This window comes from Heloderma suspectum, chromosome 8 (genome assembly GCF_057233095.1).
Source record: "Heloderma suspectum isolate Gila_16-S chromosome 8, 16-S_ref, whole genome shotgun sequence".
Taxonomy (NCBI): domain Eukaryota; kingdom Metazoa; phylum Chordata; class Lepidosauria; order Squamata; family Helodermatidae; genus Heloderma; species Heloderma suspectum.
This window is the reverse complement of record NC_139465.1, coordinates 46,722,748-46,740,529: the sequence shown is the minus strand read 5'-3', so window position 1 is coordinate 46,740,529 and position 17,782 is coordinate 46,722,748. Positions and strand designations below refer to the sequence as shown.

Genomic DNA, 17,782 nt, shown 5'->3' with positions numbered 1-17,782 from the left:
TTGTGAGGCCTTTTCCCTTTCTTACCTTCTCCCCTTTGTCTTGTCGTTTCTGATCTTTTTGTGATTTTATTTCTTTTGGCTTTATGCTGCCATGCACCCTCGACACACTTAGATGAGAGTCTATGGCAGAGAGTGCTATTTTGGAAGTGTTCTGCTGCTCTAACAGTAACATCACATCTTGACCTTTACCAAGATATTCAAAGCTAATATATTGTTGGAATTGTGCACTGGAGAAAGGATTGGGTTCAGATATTATTTCAGACAGAATTTGCATGTTTGGCTAAGGAAGAAGCCCAGTGTTAGACTCCTAAATCTTCAGCCAATATGTTCATTATTTCCATGCAAAAAATAGGGCGGAATATGTGAAAGGCCCCCACAGTAGACTGCACTGGCAAGTAAGGCTCTGTTAGAAGAGCAGAGACAGATGACACAGCTTTACAGTACCCTCCCCCACATGTGCAGGAAAGACAAACTAGCCAAATCAAGTCCAGATGGCATCTGGGTAATGGAACAGCAGCCTGCTTTCATCTTGCTTCTCACAGTGTATTTGCTGGAGTGCTAAAAACTGTATGAAATCCAGAACCTCTCCAGCAGGAACTCTGCTGACATTCCATTCTGGAAATCTGAAGCTGCTCCAAGCCCAGGAGCTGGGATAGTATGTGTAGAACCCATCTGAAGGATCCCAATGTTGACTTCAGACAGTGATGTGGGTTTTCTGGAAAATTTTGAACTGGAAAATTTTCCAATGCAAATTAGACTAATTTGCATAGGATCATTTGCACTGGAAAAAATTCAGTTTGCTTCAGAAAATCACTACAAAGTGATTTAATTTAGCATGTTTACTAAATACAAGTAAAATAACAAAAGTATAAAAAAGTACCCAATGTTAATTTCTTGTCTCAACATTTGACCTGAAATATTTGAGAGAAAAATTAAGGCACACTTAATGTAATTTAAATTAAGGTATATTATGTAGACCTTTTTATTGGAATACTTGCAAAAATTTAAAGACAATATCATGTACTTCCCTTGTTGTTCAGTCGTGTCCGACTCTTCGTGACCCCATGGACCATAGCACGCCAGGCCTTCCTGTCCTGCGCTCTCTCCCGGATCGTGCTCAAGTCCATATTCATTGCATCGGTGATGCTATCTAGCCATCTCATCCTCTGATGTCCCCTTCTCCTTTTGCCTTCAGTCATTCCCAGCATCAAGGTCTTTTCCAGGGAGTTTTCTCTTCGCATTAGGTGGCCAAAATATTTCAGCTTCAGTATCTGTCCTTCCAATGAGCAGTCAGGGTTGATTTCCTTTAGGATGGACTGATTTGACCTCCTTGCAGTCCAGGGGACTCGTAAGAGTCTTCTCCAGCACCACAGTTCGAAAGCATCAATTCTTCGGCGCTCAGCCTTCCTTATAGTCCAGCTCTCACAGCCATACATTACTACTGGGAAAACCATAGCTTTGATTAGACAGACCTTTGTCGGCAAGGTGATGTCTCTGCTTCTTACTATGCTGTCTAGGTTTGCCATAGCTTTCCTCCCAAGAAGCAAGCGTCTTTTAATTTCATGGCTACAGTCACCGTCTGCGGTGATCTTGGAGCCCAGGAAAGTAAAATCTGTCACTGCTTCCATTTCTTCCCCTTCTATATGCCAGGAAGTGATGGGGCCAGATGCCATGATCTTTGTTTTTTTAATGTTGAGTTTCAAACCAGCTTTTGCACTCTCCACTTTCACCCTCAACAAGAGGCTCTTTAGATCCTCTTCGCTTTCTGCCATCAGGGTGGTATCGTCTGTGTATCTGAGGTTGTTGATAATTCTCCTGGCAATCTTAATTCCGACCTGTGATTCATCCAACCCGGCGTTTCTCATGATGTACTCTGCATATAAGTTAAATAAGCAGGGCGACAATATGCAGCCTTGTCGTACTCCTTTCCCAATTTTGAACCCATTGGTTGTTCCATGTCCGGTTCTTACTGTTGCTTCTTGACCCTCGTACAGGTTTCTCAGGAGACAGGTAAGGTGGTCTGGTACTCCCATCTCTTTAAGAATTTGCCACAGTTTGTTGTGATCCACACAATCAAAGGCTTTAGCGTAGTCAGTTGCGCTCATTTCACATGCCAGCAAGGTGATGCTCAAAATCCTACAAGCTAGGCTTCAGCAGTATGCGAACCGAGAACTACCGGAAGTACAAGCGGGGTTTCGAAGAGGCAGAGGAACTACAGATCAAATCACCAACTTTCGCTGGATCATGGAGAAAGCAAGAGAATTCCAGAAAAACGTCTGTTTCTGCTTCATTGTTGACGGTGAAAGAGGAGAGTGCAAAAGCTGGTTTGAAACTCAACATTAAAAAAACAAAGATAATGGCATCTGGCCCCATCACTTCCTGCCGTATAGAAGGGGAAGAAATGGAAGCAGTGAGAGATTTTACTTTCTTGGGCTCCAAGATCACTGCAGACGGGGACTGTAGCCATGAAATTAAAAGACGCTTGCTCCTTGGGAGGAAAGCTATGGCAAACCTAGACAGCATAGTAAGAAGCAGAGACATCACCTTGCCGACAAAGATGTGTATAATCAAAGCTATGGTTTTCCCAGTAGCAACGTGTGGCTGTGAGAGCCGGACTTAGGGAAGGCTGAGCGCCGAAGAATCGATGCTTTCGAACTGTGGTGCTGGAGAAGACTCTTACGAGTCCCCTGGACTGCAAGGAGGTCAAATCAGTCCATCCTAAAGGAAATCAACTCTGAGTGCTCATTGGAAGGACAGTTACTGAAGCTGAAGCTCAAATGTTTTGGCCACCTAATGCGAAGAGAAAGGTCACCGGCAAAGACCCTGATGCTGGGAAAGATTGAAGGCAAAAGGAGAAGGGGACTACAGAGGATGAGATGGCTAGATAGCATCACCGATGCAATTAATATGGACTTGAGCACGCTCTGGGAGAGAGCGCAGGACAGGAAGGCCTGGCGTGCTGTGGTCCATGGGGTCATGAAGAGTCGGACACAACTGAACGGCTGAACAACGACAAGTGACAGAGAGCCAAGGTGGCTGGCTGGTTGCTTCTGAAATCTCGCCTCACCGTCCTGTACATTCCTCTTGTATACAGGAGGGTGAACGGAAAAAGACTGATGTAGGATTTGCAGAGAGCAGTTGGTGCATAGCTCTTCCCCTTCAACTGTTCTTCCTAATTCTTTCTATAAGACTGCAGGAGTTGAGAAGGAGGGGGCTTCAGTTTCAAAGAACAGTTTCAGCCTGAATAAATTTAGCTGCTTCTCTTGCAGGAAAACTTGGGTAGTTGCATGCTAACTGGGAAAGTGTGGTGAAGTGAGCAGGCAGAGCAAGTGCTTCAGAGCCTGGGCCCTTCTAGTATGTTCCTGCTAAGGCAGATGTGAAAGTTCTATTTCAGCCATTATGATGTGGAAGACCAGGTTTTATTGAGGCACTTGTGTTTCCTGCTCCCTTCATTTTGCATAGTGTCCAGAGTTGCTCTTGATACAAAAAAGCTAGTGCAGTGTTTTAACGTCTGGTCAAGATGGTCATAGTGCCTTCCTTGAATACTACAGTGGGATAGGCCAAGTCACCTAGAAGCCACAATAGGACCAATTGTGGCTGGGCTTAATACCCAACTACAGTTTGCTGCTAGATAGGCTCCCAGTGCGCTTGCTTCAGTGCTTCATCTTGGTTAATGAACACATGAGATAATTTTTACTTGTAAGGGAGGAATAATTTGATAGCTTGAGTTTCTTTTCTAATTTTTAAGATTGATTTTTGTGCAGGAAATAATCTATATAAAAAATTAAAACTACATAGCTTTGCATTCGGTAGAAACCTCCAAATGTAGAAAATTATGAATTTAGCCAAGTAAGTTGCTTTCTTTAATTCTCCGTTCAACACACTTAGAATATAAGAGCCACGCTGGATCAGACCAAGATTCCATCTAGTTCAGCATTCTGTTCACACAGCGGCCAACCAACTGCCTGTGGGGGAACCCCATAAGTAGGATATGAGTGCAAACCACTCTCCTGCTTGTCTTTCCCAGCAGCTGGTATACAGAGATATACTGTTTAGTTTGCATGATCACCCTGGCTTAAACCGGTCTCATGATCACTGTGATGTTCTTAAGCCGTTGTGTGTGCTGGGTGCCATTTGCCTAATTACCCCGCACTGGTGTGGCATATCATGTCACTTGAACCTGGGCGGGATGGTTTGATTGAGGGAGAAACAACCCTCCAATAACCCAGCAACAGGCTATTTATTGCTGCCCAGGTTTGGATGACACAACATGCTGCGTCTGGGCGAGTAATTGGGCAAATGGTGCCTGGCATATGCTGTGGCTTAAATAAACCATAGAATCATAGAATAGTAGGGTTGGAAGGGGCCTACAAGGCCATCGAGTCCAACCCCCTGCTCAATGCAGGAATCCAAGTCAGAGCATCCCTGACAGATGGCTGTCCAGCCTCATCTTGAAGGCCTCCAGTGTGGGAGAGCCCACCGCCTCCCGAGGTCATTGGTTCCATTGTCATATTGCTCTTACAGTCAGGACGTTTTTCCTGATGTTCAGCCGGAATCTGGCTTCCTGTCACTTGAGCCCTTGATTCCGTGTCCTGTACTCTGGGATGATCAAGAAGAGATCCTGGCCTCCTTCTCTGTGACAACCTTTCAAGTACTTGAAGAGTGCTATCATATCTCCCCTCAGTCTTCTCTTCTCAAGGCTAAACATGCCCAGTTCTTTCAGTCTCTCTTCATAGGGCTTTGTTTCCAGTCCCCTGATCATCTTTGTTGCCCTCCTCTGAACCCTCTCCAGTTTGTCTGCATCCTTCTTAAAGTGTGGTGCCCAGGACTGGACACAGTACTCCAGATGAGGCCTAACCAGTGCTGAGTAGAGGGGAACTAATACGTCTCAGGATTTGGAAGCTATGCTTCTATTAATGCAGCCCAAAATGGCATTTGCCTTTTTTGCAGCCACGTCAGATTGTGAGCTCATCTTCAGCTTGTGATCGACAACAATTCCAAGATCCTTCTCGCTTGGCGTGTTGTTGAGCCACGTATCCCCCATCTTGTAACTGTGTATTTGGGTTCTTTTCCCTAGGTGCAGAACTTGGCATTTATCCCTATTTAATGTCATTCTGTTGTTTTCTGCCCAGCACTCCAGTCTATCCAGATCACTTTGAATTTTGTTTCTGTCTTCCAGGGTATTAGCTATCCCTCCCAATTTTGTGTCATCTGCAAATGTGATCAGCATTCCCTGCACCTCCTCCTCCAAGTCATTCATAAAAATGTTGAGGAGCACTGGGCCCAGGACTGAGCCCTGCGGTACCCCACTCGTTACCTCTGCCCAGTTGGAGAAGGTCCCACTGATAAGCACTCTTTGAGTCCGATTCTGTAGCCAACTGTGGATCCACATGATCGTTGTTTCATCTAGCCCACTTTGAGCTAGTTTGCTCATCAGGATATCATGGGGCACGTTGTCGAAAGCTTTGCTGAAGTCGAGGTATATGATGTCTACAGCATTCCCACGGTCTACAAGGGAGGTTACTTGATCAAAAAATGAGATCGGATTTGTCTGGCAGGACTTGTTTTTGACAAATCCATGTTGGCTTCGAGTCATCACTGCATTGTTTTCAAGGTGCTTCCAGATGGATGGCTTTATCATCTGTTCCAGCAATGATTGCTTTATCATCTGTGGCTTGTTTAACCTGCCGTGATTGTGTGAACTGGGTCACTGTTTCTGATACTGGAGGTAGCATATGCCGTTGTGACTAGCAGCTATTGATGGCCTTGCGCTCCATTATTTGAGAGAGAATCCTGTGGACTAGGGCAGGCATCAAGGTAGGCATGGTTGGGTACCTACTGAGGACCCACGCCCCAACAGGGGCCAATTGACAAGAGCCTTGTGGAGTTGCTCCTCTTCACCATGGCAACCTGCTAGTTCATTTGGCTCTTGCTCTGGCCTAGACAACAGTGGTGGTGAGAAGAAGGAACAGTAGATGTCACTGCTTACATGCTCACTGGCCCTCTGCCTGTGGAGCAAGCCAGTGGTAGCAGTGATGAGAAAGGGGAGGAGGAGCCAGAGCAGCTGGTGACAATGAGGGTGGGAAGGTAGACTCACTGAGGGAGGGGGCCCATTGTGGGTGTCTTGCCCAAGGGCCCTCCAAAAAACCTGAACTGGCACTGCTGTGCGCCTTATTCTACAATGCCTGCATTTCTCTCTCCCTCCGCCCCATTTTTTTGTAGCTTGCTGTTTTTGTTTGCTTACCTACGTCTTTCAGAGAAGGGCACTGGGGAATGCACCGTTCAGTAGCTTAGAAGCTATTGTGCCTTTTACCAGTAGAGAAGCAGGAGCTGTGGCATTTTGGAGGGGGCAGAGAGAGTGAGTTGGCCAATGAGTAGAGAGCAAGGGAAGAGAAAGTAAGTGTGTGTCTGTGTGTAAGTAAAAGAAAGAGGGGGAGAAATTAATAAAGTGGAGGGTGTTTTTCTTTAAAAAAAATCCAAAAACCTTGACTCTGCAGCAGGGGTTTCCACTGGTTATAACATAAAACTACCATTGGGGGACACCACTGCAGCACAGCTCTACCACCCCCGTCGCCATTTCTACATCATGCACTCTTCTTTTGAGCACTGAAAGGAACTATAGCTTGTTACTTTAATGAAGGGAGTGCAATTCAGGGAGTTTCTCAGTGAGGGCACCTTCCCTCACACTGCTACCCAGACCTGCAGCCACAAATCAAACTCTCATGGTGCTCCTATTGCTTTAAAAACTTCAATATTCCCCAGCCCCTTTCTTTGAAAGAGTCCCTCTCCGCTGATCCGCTGGAAAACTAACAGGAGGACTCTTTTCAAACAATGGGCCTGGGAAGTACATAAGCCCTGTGAGAACTTGAAACGTCTCTTTGGGCTGAGGAGGGAGGAAAGTAAAGAAGTTGTTCTCAAGGTGAAATGGATTGAGGCAGGAAGCCCTACTCAGGTCCAGACCTTGCAGTGTTCCTCTTACTGTTAAAACATATATTGCTGGAGTGTCCATACCCATTTCCCTGTCTCAAACGTAACTGCAATTTGGAGTGATGTTGTTGCTCTACAGACTTTTTGGGGGGCTCTTGAAGTCAATTAGATGGCTGTCCTCTTTTTTATTTTTTATATTTTAGATTGTTTGGATTATTGGGAACAGGTTTGCTGACAAAAGAATTCTCTTGCATTTTCACTATGGGCACAGTATCACCTAGCTGCACAAATGCCTTAAACCTAAGTATACTTACCTACCTTCCTCAAGGTGAAATAATTACACTGCTGGGGGATTGCTAATTATGTAATTCTCTGAGTGTTTCTTTCAAAAATAAGTGTGTGCAGCAGGAATGGGGTGGGGGGAAGATAGATATATGTGTGTTAGGGCTGGAGAAAAATGTGCATGTTGTAGAAGTATTTTATTAAAATGTACAGGAATGATGGAACAGCTTCTTCCTACTATAAACAAAATTTGAGAAAGCCTTGATGCTTTTCCTCCCTGGAACTGAATCATAGAATCATAGAATAGTAGGGTTGGAAGGGGCCTACAAGGCCATCGAGTCCAACCCCCTGCTCAATGCAGGAATCCAAGTCAGAGCATCCCTGACAGGTGGCTGTCCAGCCTCGTCTTGAACGCCTCCGGTGTGGGGGAGCCCACCGCCTCCCCAGGTAGAATCAGACTCCTGGGAATTAGTGAGTCACTCTGTCAGCAAGTGGTGGTTTCACTGTCTAGCTGCCCACACCATTCATTGCTTTACATCTCCATGCTGACTGAGTCTCTTGCAAATATGGTACTATCTGCATTCGGGAGTAGTAGCTTCTGTGTGCCTGGTATGGAGCCAGAATCTGTGGCTTATTGCTGTGACCACAGAATCATGGAGAGCATGTAGCTTCATATTAGAACTTTTGTTGCTCATGGCTACTGTTTGCTCCATTGTGGTTACACTAGCAAATAGAGAAGGGTTGTCTAAGGATGGCCGTGATACATAAGTGGAGTGTGCTCTGTGAAGAGTACTTGAGACCTTGAATCATAGAATAGTAGGGTTGGAAGGGGCCTACAAGGCCATCGAGTCCAACCCCCTGCTCATCGCAGGAATCCAAGTCAGAAGGCTACTCTAGCTTTGAATCTTGGCTGCTGATCTCCACCCCTTGGTAAACCCAAGCCCTTTAAGGTTGGACCCAGGAAGCTTTCCCTCACAGAAATCAGTCCTGTGAGCTGATTATAGGATATGAATCCTATTTGTTTGGGGTGTGAGCTGTGAGGATCCAGTGCAGTGACCCTACCCCAATTACTTTTGCTTGCTCTGCCCAACTTGAAACTCTTCAGCTGTCTTCTAGAGTAGGGGTGCAGAACCTTGGGCTTGTGGGCCAAATCTGGCTTGCCTGGGGTCCTGTCCCATTTGGTTCAAGGCATCCAGAGGTGCTAAAACCAGCAAGGCACGTAAAGAGATGTGAAGGCTTGGGAAAAAACCCAGAAAAAAATGGGGGAAAAAACCCATAGTATTTTTGTAGTATTGCTTTTTTTTCCATTTCCCCCAAATTTCCAATTTGTCCAGAAAAATAATTTTTTTTCCATGACTGCAAAATTTCTGGAAATTTTACATCTCTGTAGCAGGGAACTTGCTATTCTGGGTTTTTGTAAGCAGCATTTTCTCTTCTCCCTCTTTGTGGTCACATCACTAGACAGAAGGAAGCAACAGAGCTACTGTTTTGAGTCTGTAATGCTGGGGTCTCCGATGTGCTTGTGGGCTCCAGTGTGTGCACAGACACCTCTCAGAGCCTACCAAGCTGTCTGACCTTTGTGATTTTAATTTTATTTCTTAAATGTAAAAAAAAATCCCCCCCAAACCCTAATGGGGTTGCCATGGTGCAAAGCAAAATGCTGCCCTCCAGCACCATTTCTGTATGGATTCAAAAGACTGGTTTTGTGTTTTGGAGCTCAGACCCTACCTATGCCTTGAACTTAGGTTCTTGGGCAAGTTATGTTTGTTTTAGTTTCACCAGTTTGGCTTCTGGAAAATGAGTGTTCTGTGACTGGCCATACCCACGATGACAGTCATTTTATGGATGAGAAAGCCCCTTCGAAATGCAGTCATTTTGTGAGTGCTTACAACACTCTGTATTGGGAACATACTACACCTGTCTTGAAAGACATGCACTGGTTGGTTGCCAGTTGCTTTCTGGGCTCAATTCAAGGCATTGATTTTAACCTTTAAAGCCCTAAATGGCTTAGGACCTGGCTATCTAAGGGACCACCTGTCTCATTATGAAACTGCCGGGGTATTAAGATCTGTAGGAGATGCCCTCTTGAGGGAGTTCTTATTCACAGAGGCCCATTTGTCAGGCATGCATGAAAGGGCTTTCTCTTGTGTTGCTTCTAAACTGTGGAATGTGCTCCCTCAATAACTACAATTGGACAACACTCTCTTGGTTTTTAGAAAGGATATGAAGGTGCATCTTTTCAATTTAGTCTTTTAAAATGTGTGGGTTAAATGTTTTTACTGTTTTTTGTTCCTGTTTTTATTATTTTAAGTATTTATTGTTTTAAATGATATGCACCCCGTTGATAGCTTTTTAGCGGATAAGGTGGTATATAAATGTTAATAAATGAACACCCTATTAAAATTGCAAATGTGCCCACCAACCCAAAAAGATTGGGAACCCCTGTCATATGGTATTTGGGAGCCATATTGCCAGGATTTTGCCAGTAGGCAGTGACAAAGCAGCTATAGTATCTAATTGTGGATGACTTGGGCAGGGCCAACAGGTGGGTCCAGAGCAAAGACCAAAGACCCTGTTCACATGTTTCAACAGCCTGTGGCTTAATTAACCCATGGGATGTTAGAAGAGCAGGCAATCGCAGGGAAGGCTTCACCATGTCAGCAGGCTCTTTGCTATTGGTGCACTCTGCCTTATGGGCATGTAATAATCTTCAGCTGCTCCTGGGAATGCCTATGGAAACCCCCTTGCCTCTGCCTCCTGATTTTTCTGCAGGTGCTTGTAACTGTGCAGTGACCAAACACAAGAGCATTCCTTGCCACTGTGTTCTCCTTCGCAGTTGGGGCTGGAAGGAGCCGCCAGACCCAATTGTGCTAACAGGTGCTGGACAAGCCGCTTACAACCCCACACCCTCTCCCTGTTGTATAGTGTCTACCCATGGAGGAAAACCTCTCACACCTAACACCCTCCACCCCCAAACCAGCTTACCCTATAAGCTCACAGCTGCAAGTTCATTCATCTTCTCTCCCCCCCTGCCGTGCCCAATCTTCCATGGTATTCCTTACACCACCTCCTCTCTAGGCTTTCTGTACAAAGCACCCTGATTGATTGATTGATTGATTGATAGATAGTATTTTTATCCCACTCCTCAGCCAAAAAAGGCTCCTGGAGCGGCTTACAATCAATGACCAAAGAAGACAGTCTCTGCCCTCAGACTTACAACCTAAAAAAGACATGACACACAAGGAAATGGGGATGGGGAGGGGAGAGGGGAAAAAATTATATAGACTGTAAGCAAGGCTAGTGGGATGGCTCTGCTCCCCCCTCTCATCTCCCAAAGGAGAGGCAGTCCAAGTGGAGCAGGCCCTGATGTTCTCTTTGCCTGCTCCTGTCTCCCTCGCTCTTTCTTCCTTATGTTGGGTCCTGGTCTTCAGCAGGACAAAACCTCCCCCCTTTGTCCTTTCTTTCACCCTCAAAGCACTTTCATTGACAGGCTTCTGTAGACAGCTAGAAATGCATAACAGCTGTATTCATAGCATGTGAATGCAAGGAAGGGGAACTTCCAGGTACTGTTAGTGAATGTGACAGTGGTAAAGGCTGCCAGTTTGCACAGAAACAAGAATTTCTTAGTCACAGGCAACATGTGGCTAATGTTCCCAAAGAAAGTCAGCTATCGCTGCGCAGATTGCTCTGGCTTCACACTGATGCTGTTTCTGTGTGGGGGTTCAGCACTGCTGCCTACTGATGGGGATGATATCCTGCTCAGCACCTGGTCTCGGAAACTGGGGTTTTCCCTCCAGTAGTATGTCTCCCCTTGACTTGCAGATGACACAACATAACATCCACAACAATATATTCATCAACATCCAGACAGGTGTAAAGCAACTGCCACCGAGACTTGAGCCAGCTAAATGCTCTCTCTATTGGTAGTATCGCCTTGCTGTGGTAGCAGTTGACGTTTTTCTCTTTGTCTGTTCGTGGTTCTTGATAAGGTGCCTTGAGTCATGGCTGAAGGGCAAAAGCCTGGTCTCTGAGGATCAAGGGATGTACTGGTATACTGTTCACCAGAACAGGGGGGCCATTGAAGAAAGCGCCTGTGGCCACCCAGTCTGCCACTGGTGAATTCCAAAAGATAGCTTTGTCATGACTTCTGCCAGACACACCAGCATAAATGTCCATGAACATTCCCTTTGTTTGCAAAACCATGCTGTAGAAACACTTGTGGTTATAGTATGCACCTTTTGGAGCAAAGATTCTTATATGGGAAGAATCCAGACCCCCCTCCCCCCGAGGAAATCCCAGCTTCCTGAAGACTCGCAGCACCTTTTCTCATCTCCCAACTTCATCACGTCAGCCAGGAAGAGTTCATTACGCGCTCGCACCGTTTCACAGGCTGTAGATTTGCCAAGACCAAAGGTGGTGCTGAGTGGGAGGCAGCCAAGGTTGAAAGCAAGTTTGTGAAGTGTCAGAGAAAGCCTTTTTTAAAAACCGAAATGGCAAAACACATTTCTGTATCTTGGCTTTCAATTATGGGCCTGATTTTGTCTAGCTCTAGCGTCAACAGCCACACTGCTTCTGTCTGTGGCAGGTACAAGCAGCATATGTTAGATCAATTGCTCCACCATGGTGGATCTTGCCACAGCTGCTCTGCCCTTTCCACAGCAGAGAGTGTTCTCAGATGCATTCTTTTAAGGTGGCACCTGTGGCCATTGAACTGCTCCCTTGCAAAGTGCTATAATGAACCCCCTGCACCGCCAGTGGTGTTCAGGTGATGCTTGACTGCTTCCACAGCTGCTTTCCAGAAACATACACCATCAGTAATGCTCCTGCACAGAGTCACGATCCCCAATTTTGCACTATAGAATTGCATAGATTATGGCCGTGAGTGCACCGTTGTCAGCCATTCTTGTTTTTAGACTTTGAAATCTGAGCAGTGAGGTATGGTTACTGAGAGCCCTGGCATATTTACAGCAAAGACTGCAGGATGGCTTGAGGAGGAGCAAGCTAGCACTATAGGAAGGCTGGAAGTGGAGCAATGGAGAGCTAACTATTGGAGGGGGAAGTTGTGAGGGAAAGGCTGGGGGTAGTTCTGAGGTGGAGAAGGCTAACTTGACTCCCTGGCTGGGGAAAGGCTGACCTTCGATGGGTGATGCCTACCTCCGGAATGCTGTGACCCAGGGATGCTGCTGCCAGGTGAGAAATCCCTCCTTTCCAGCAGAACTCTTGCCAACTTGTCATAGAATGGCATGGTTCGCAGCTTAACACTCAAGTGCTTGTTGTGGGTAGTAATCTCTTTGAACTTCTTCAGTCTGCATCTTTTCCCTACACTGTGTGTAGGGGTGCAGGGGACAAAGCCTCATGCTGACATTTGCTCAGAAAACCATGTGAATCTCTTATGTCTATAGGTACTCTGCAGGGCCTGTGTGGACCAGTGTCCACACCGGTGTGTGGACTGGTCCAATTCAGCATCAGTCCAGAACCAAGCACGTAATCTCTGGCTTTCTTGGGCCCTGCTTGCCTGAGAATGTGTTGGTGGTACCCGAGAGACTTATGAAATGTATCACCAATGGAGAAAAGTGAGGCAGAGTTGTCCTCCTTACTGGAATTTTGGATTGAGGGGACAATTCTCTATTGAAAACTGCCAATTTGTTGTTGTAGGACATTCTGAGGTGCGGATGCAGCTAAGCTGAGATAGCATAGCCACAGTTTATCGAGGACGTTCAGTGGTGATAACGGCAATGATCTCATTGAAATGCAAAGAAAACTTGGAAAAAGTGCGCTGACACTTTCATGGGAAGCTGTGAACTGCAGGAGGGAAGAGAGGCACAACGAATGCCTTTGCTGCTATTGCTAGGCAGACTGCAGTGTCCCTGTATGCAAGTGCTATCTATATTGCATGGCAGCATTTAGATGGTCGGATTTTTATTACTCTTGCCTGTTGCCTGATGAAACAACTCACACACCCACAATTCTGGATTCGAATGTAATGACAGCCCATGATTTGAACAATCCAGAGTTCATAACCCAACAAGAAGCTGTGGGTTGTTCGTGGATAACAACCAATAGTTAACCTATAGTCCCAGACTCAGGACGTAATGACAACCCATGATAAGACAACCCATGGGTTAATTAAGCCATGGGCTGCCATTACATGTGAACAAGGTCAATATATTGAGTGGATTGACCAAATTATGCCTCTTGGAAATTAATGTCTTAGTTTATTCTTCATCTGAACTATGGACTGCTGTATTGTATATACTTCCTGCAGTTACAAATGCACTGGTGTGTGACTCCATTAAAGTTAGGTGTTCTATTTTTCTTGTTTTTTCCCCTCTTGCACCTAGATTGTGAATCGGCACGGCCCCGAGGCAGACAGGCATTTACTACGCTGTCTATTCTCGCATGTGGATTTCAGTGGCGATGGTAAAAGCAGCGGCAAAGATTTCCACCAGGTAAATTTTGCTCATGAATTCCTAGTTGGTTACTTCATTGATTTTTTTTAGATTTTTTTAACTCTACAATGCTGGGACTCTTATAGCAGTTTACAAAACTAACTGTGAAAATTCATACAGTAAATGCAATTCTAAAACAATAATTAAGCAATCCCACATACACAAATTGAAAACTGCCATCAGATCTACAGCAGAACACTAGGCTTAAAAAGTTTTGAAACGAAACTTTTCAAAACTCTGTAGAAATTGGGAAGGGAGTTGGCTCAGCACACCTTCCCTGGAAAATTTCATAGAGGAGCTCCCACAGAGAAGCCCTGTGATTTAATTGTCCTGGTCTGGGTTTCTGTAAATGAGGGAATCCCAAGCAAAGCTTCCTTGTGTAGGCAGCAGCATTATTTCCAGTTGGCTTAGTCCACAAAGCAACGTGCCTTGCTGAGAATGTTTTGTAATAGGGTGGCCTATAAATGTTGAAAATAAAATAAAATGCTGGTATTATTATGCTTATGAATTGCAGCAACTGTTAAAGCTTTCTAAATTAGCAGTGGAAAGTTGTGTTAACTTTGAGCTTGTTTCCCAGGTTCTTCTGAATAGTGCTGTTTCTAAAGCCTCTTGCACTGGAACTTTGTTTTCCTCACCTTCCATATTAACACTTGCATAGTTCAGTAACTGAATCCCCTACTACTTTTGCTTTTAAAGCACACTAATTATTTGGCTTGCTTCTCTTTTTTCCCTTTAAAACATTTCGTAATTTATCTTAGCTTCCATTCTGTTGTTTGAATACTGTATCCATAGCAGTCAGTGTATTTGTTGCTAGGCATTTCCAGTAGTGATTAAGATTCGTGTATTGAGTTCATCTTCGCATAAAACTAACCAAACTAGTTTCGTCAGCCGTCCAGCCACTACTACGATATGCAAATCTTTGTCAGGTATCCCACATTAAGAAGATAGTTCGACACAGTGTGATGATGTAGATGTAATGTTTCCACCAACAAAACACTGAGCTGAGTGTCTTGTAGTTATATTGTATGCTTCAAAGATGATACAACAGTCTCCTTTCTTTTCAGACTCAGTTTCTGATCCAGGAGTGTGCGTCATTGATTACAAAGCCAAACTTTATTTCGACGCTGTCCTATGCTATTGAAAATCCATTGCACTATCAGAAGGTTTGTATGCACTTTGAAAAGAACTGCTGTCATACAGGAGCTCTAACTGAGTGTAGGAGAGGGAGGGTAAAATGAATAGAAATTTCCAGTGTGTCCTGGCCCTCAACATGTTCTGCATGCATCAGGAGTTGGGCATTGCATCTTCTGTAAGATAAGCTGGCTTTACTGACTTCGAGTTGATTTGCATGACATGAGGGTGATTAATAAGCCATGGTGGCTTGTTAACCATCCCCATGCACGCTGGTCACATGCTGGCTGATTTCCCTAAGTACCCTCGTCAGGCGTGGGTTGTCATGGTGTCCGAATTTGGTGAGGGTGAGTGGGTGGGGTGGTTAACAGACCACCCAGCAACCCTACAACAGACTGCGGGGTTCTCGGTGTTTTGTTAACCACCCCAGCCACCCACCTTCGCTGGTTTTGGATGTCAAGACCTCCTGCACCCAGCAAGGGTAATTTAAGGAAACCAATTGGCACATAACTGGCATGCACGAGGATGGTTAACCTGCTGCCATAGTTTATTAACCACCCTCGTGTTGGTTAATAATATGTCTTTGACGTCTCTACTCCTCACCACCTACTTCCCAGCCTTAAGTGCTTCTGTACTGATAGTCCTGTTGGAATCACCTGGGTAAGTACTGGCAGGGACCTATTAACATGTCAGGTCAGTGGGTCATCCAGATCAAGATTGTGAATGACAGATTTGTTTTACCACTTGCATTGAACAGTGACAATTTCGGGAGCAGTCCTATGGCCTCTAGTCAGTGGCTAGATGGCCAATAGGATACATCGGTTTTTGGGAACTGACCCCCCCCCCCCCCCATGCTGCCTCTCGGGCAGCTCAGAACAGCCCTGCGCTCGGAAGAGGAGCGCGGAGTGGCGAAAACGGGGCATTCCTAGGGGCATTCCGGGGCGGGGAAGGTGGAAATGCTGGTACGACACATCCACTGTGTTGTCCGGCAGCCGCTTCCCCCACTCCACCTTCTTGCAGCTACACAGCTGAAATCGGCTGTCTAACCACAAATGCAGGGCAGCTGAAGCACAGAGGGGGCAATCCATTCTGCGCTTCTCTTGTCCTGCATGGATAGGTGGTCATCTCCGAGTTCAGGGGCAGCCGCCTATCCCGGTTGGATTGCTCCCTCCGTGTTTGAACTCCCAAACATGACCTGAGACATTAGGAGAATGGAGAGCCAGATAAGGCCCACCTTGCTTGCCGTTATGATTCCATACACTTCTTTACTTTATTACATTTGTATACTGCCCAATAGGCAAGACTCACAAAAATTAAAATAATAAAATACAACATGATAAAACATAATATAGAACATGTAAAAGCTTAAAACAGAATAAAACCAAAGCAAAAGCCAGCAGCAGTATAAAAATCTAAAAACAATAGCACATTAAAAAAAAACTGAAGGACTAAAAAGCCTGGGAAATTTTTTTTTTAAAAGTCTTCATCTGGTTCTGAAAAGATCGCAGGGTAGCCACCCTCCTCCCCTCATTTGGCGAGGGCACCTGGAGGAGGCCTCCAAAGATGATCTTCGGGTCCAGGCAGGTATATATGGAAGGAGACAATCTTTCAGGTAACCTGGCCTCAAGCCATTTAGGGCTTTAAAAGTTAATACCAGCGCTCAGTAACCCCAAGGTTTCCTTACCAAGTGTGCCCCTTTGTTCCAACAGGTGATGAAATGCATACTATTTTTTTTAAAGGACTGAGTAAATGTTGCCCAGCAGGAGTCTGTTATTGAGGTAGTAGTCCTACAATGCAGGTTGTACAGTCCTAGGAAGGGTATAGGCATATATTTCATGAAAGTATTCTGCGTTATTGCCACATAATGTTGAATTAGGCTTTCTGAAAACAGGGTGTTTGTGATGCCAAGAACTGAGAACTTGTATACTGGCATGGGAAAATACTGGTAGTTTGAGAACATACGCAGTTAGCTTGAACGAAGCTGGGAAGTATTTTTTTTATGTAAACCACTTAGAGGTCTTAGGATATCAAGTGGTGTACAAGTAGGTTAAATAAAATTAATAATAAAAGAAGTACCGCTGTTTAGTGGACTTTGGTTTTGATTATCCTGTAGAGGACAGTTTTTTTTCTTGGTGCGTTATCCTGTTCTGTGTTTATGTTGTATTCTGTTAAAATTGTGAATGTAACTTTTTCATAGATACTGTTTTTTTCTTTCAGAGTCTTAAGCCGTCACCCCATCTATTTACTCAACTGAGCAAAGTTATCAAATTAAGCAAAGTTCAAGAGGTGGGTTAGTTCATTCTGTTTTAAATAACTAAGCACCTTTGAGAGGACTGGGAGCTTGGCAGAATCTGAGGAAGGCTGACTGTCAGTGATCCTGACCATGCTCACACCTTGTTAAATAAGGTGTGGCAGCAGTCACTGTGCTTTGATTTTCCCTCTCCACTTCCTGTCCAGCTTCCAGCACTTGCTACCGTCTTACTTCAAAGTAGCAGCCATGCCAGGAACAGCACCCTCCAAATTCTGGTCCACCTCATTGGCAGACTTGGTGGTTGCTTAATTGTGGGTAGGGTGAAGAAAGTTGTAGAAAGGGTAGCAATGTTCAGGTATGAAGTTTCCCTCTGGCAATGTAGTTGTCAGCTCCTGGCCTATATATCAAGTGACTGAAAGCACGTCTGCTCTCCTAACTTTCCACTATTTGTTCGTAGGTTATCTTTGGCCTTGCTCTGCTGAACTCTTTCAACCCAGATCTACGAGGATTTGGTAAGAGCAGTTTATACGAGGATGAAACTTTTGAAACGCAAATAGCCAATGTTTCAAGGAAGCATGATGTAGTCGTAATGGGGGACTTCAATTTTCCTGATATTTCTTGGGAGACAAATTCTGCAAAACATGGCCCCTCCCAGAAATTCCTGACTTGTGTGTCAGATAACTTCCTCCTACAGAAAGTAGAGGAAGGAACTAGAGGACTGGCTATCCTTGACTTGATCCTA

At 45.0% G+C, this 17,782-nt stretch overlaps 1 protein-coding gene and 1 pseudogene across 16 annotated transcripts in view; one reads left to right on the top strand and one right to left on the bottom strand.

Annotated features, from left to right (window-relative positions):
- The window catches only part of CNOT1 (CCR4-NOT transcription complex subunit 1), a 122,885-nt gene that overhangs the window by 11,513 nt on the left and 93,590 nt on the right, over positions 1-17,782 (top strand). For all 16 annotated transcript variants that reach the window (XM_084812378.1, XM_084812380.1, XM_084812382.1 and 13 more), the window contains exons 3-6: positions 13,551-13,658; positions 14,723-14,821; positions 17,007-17,075; positions 17,498-17,552. In XM_084812378.1, the coding sequence (XP_084668504.1) occupies positions 13,551-13,658; positions 14,723-14,821; positions 17,007-17,075; positions 17,498-17,552 (331 nt within the window). The remainder of the gene's footprint in view (positions 1-13,550; positions 13,659-14,722; positions 14,822-17,006; positions 17,076-17,497; positions 17,553-17,782) is intronic.
- Positions 10,932-12,454, bottom strand: LOC146339155 (uncharacterized; annotated as a pseudogene).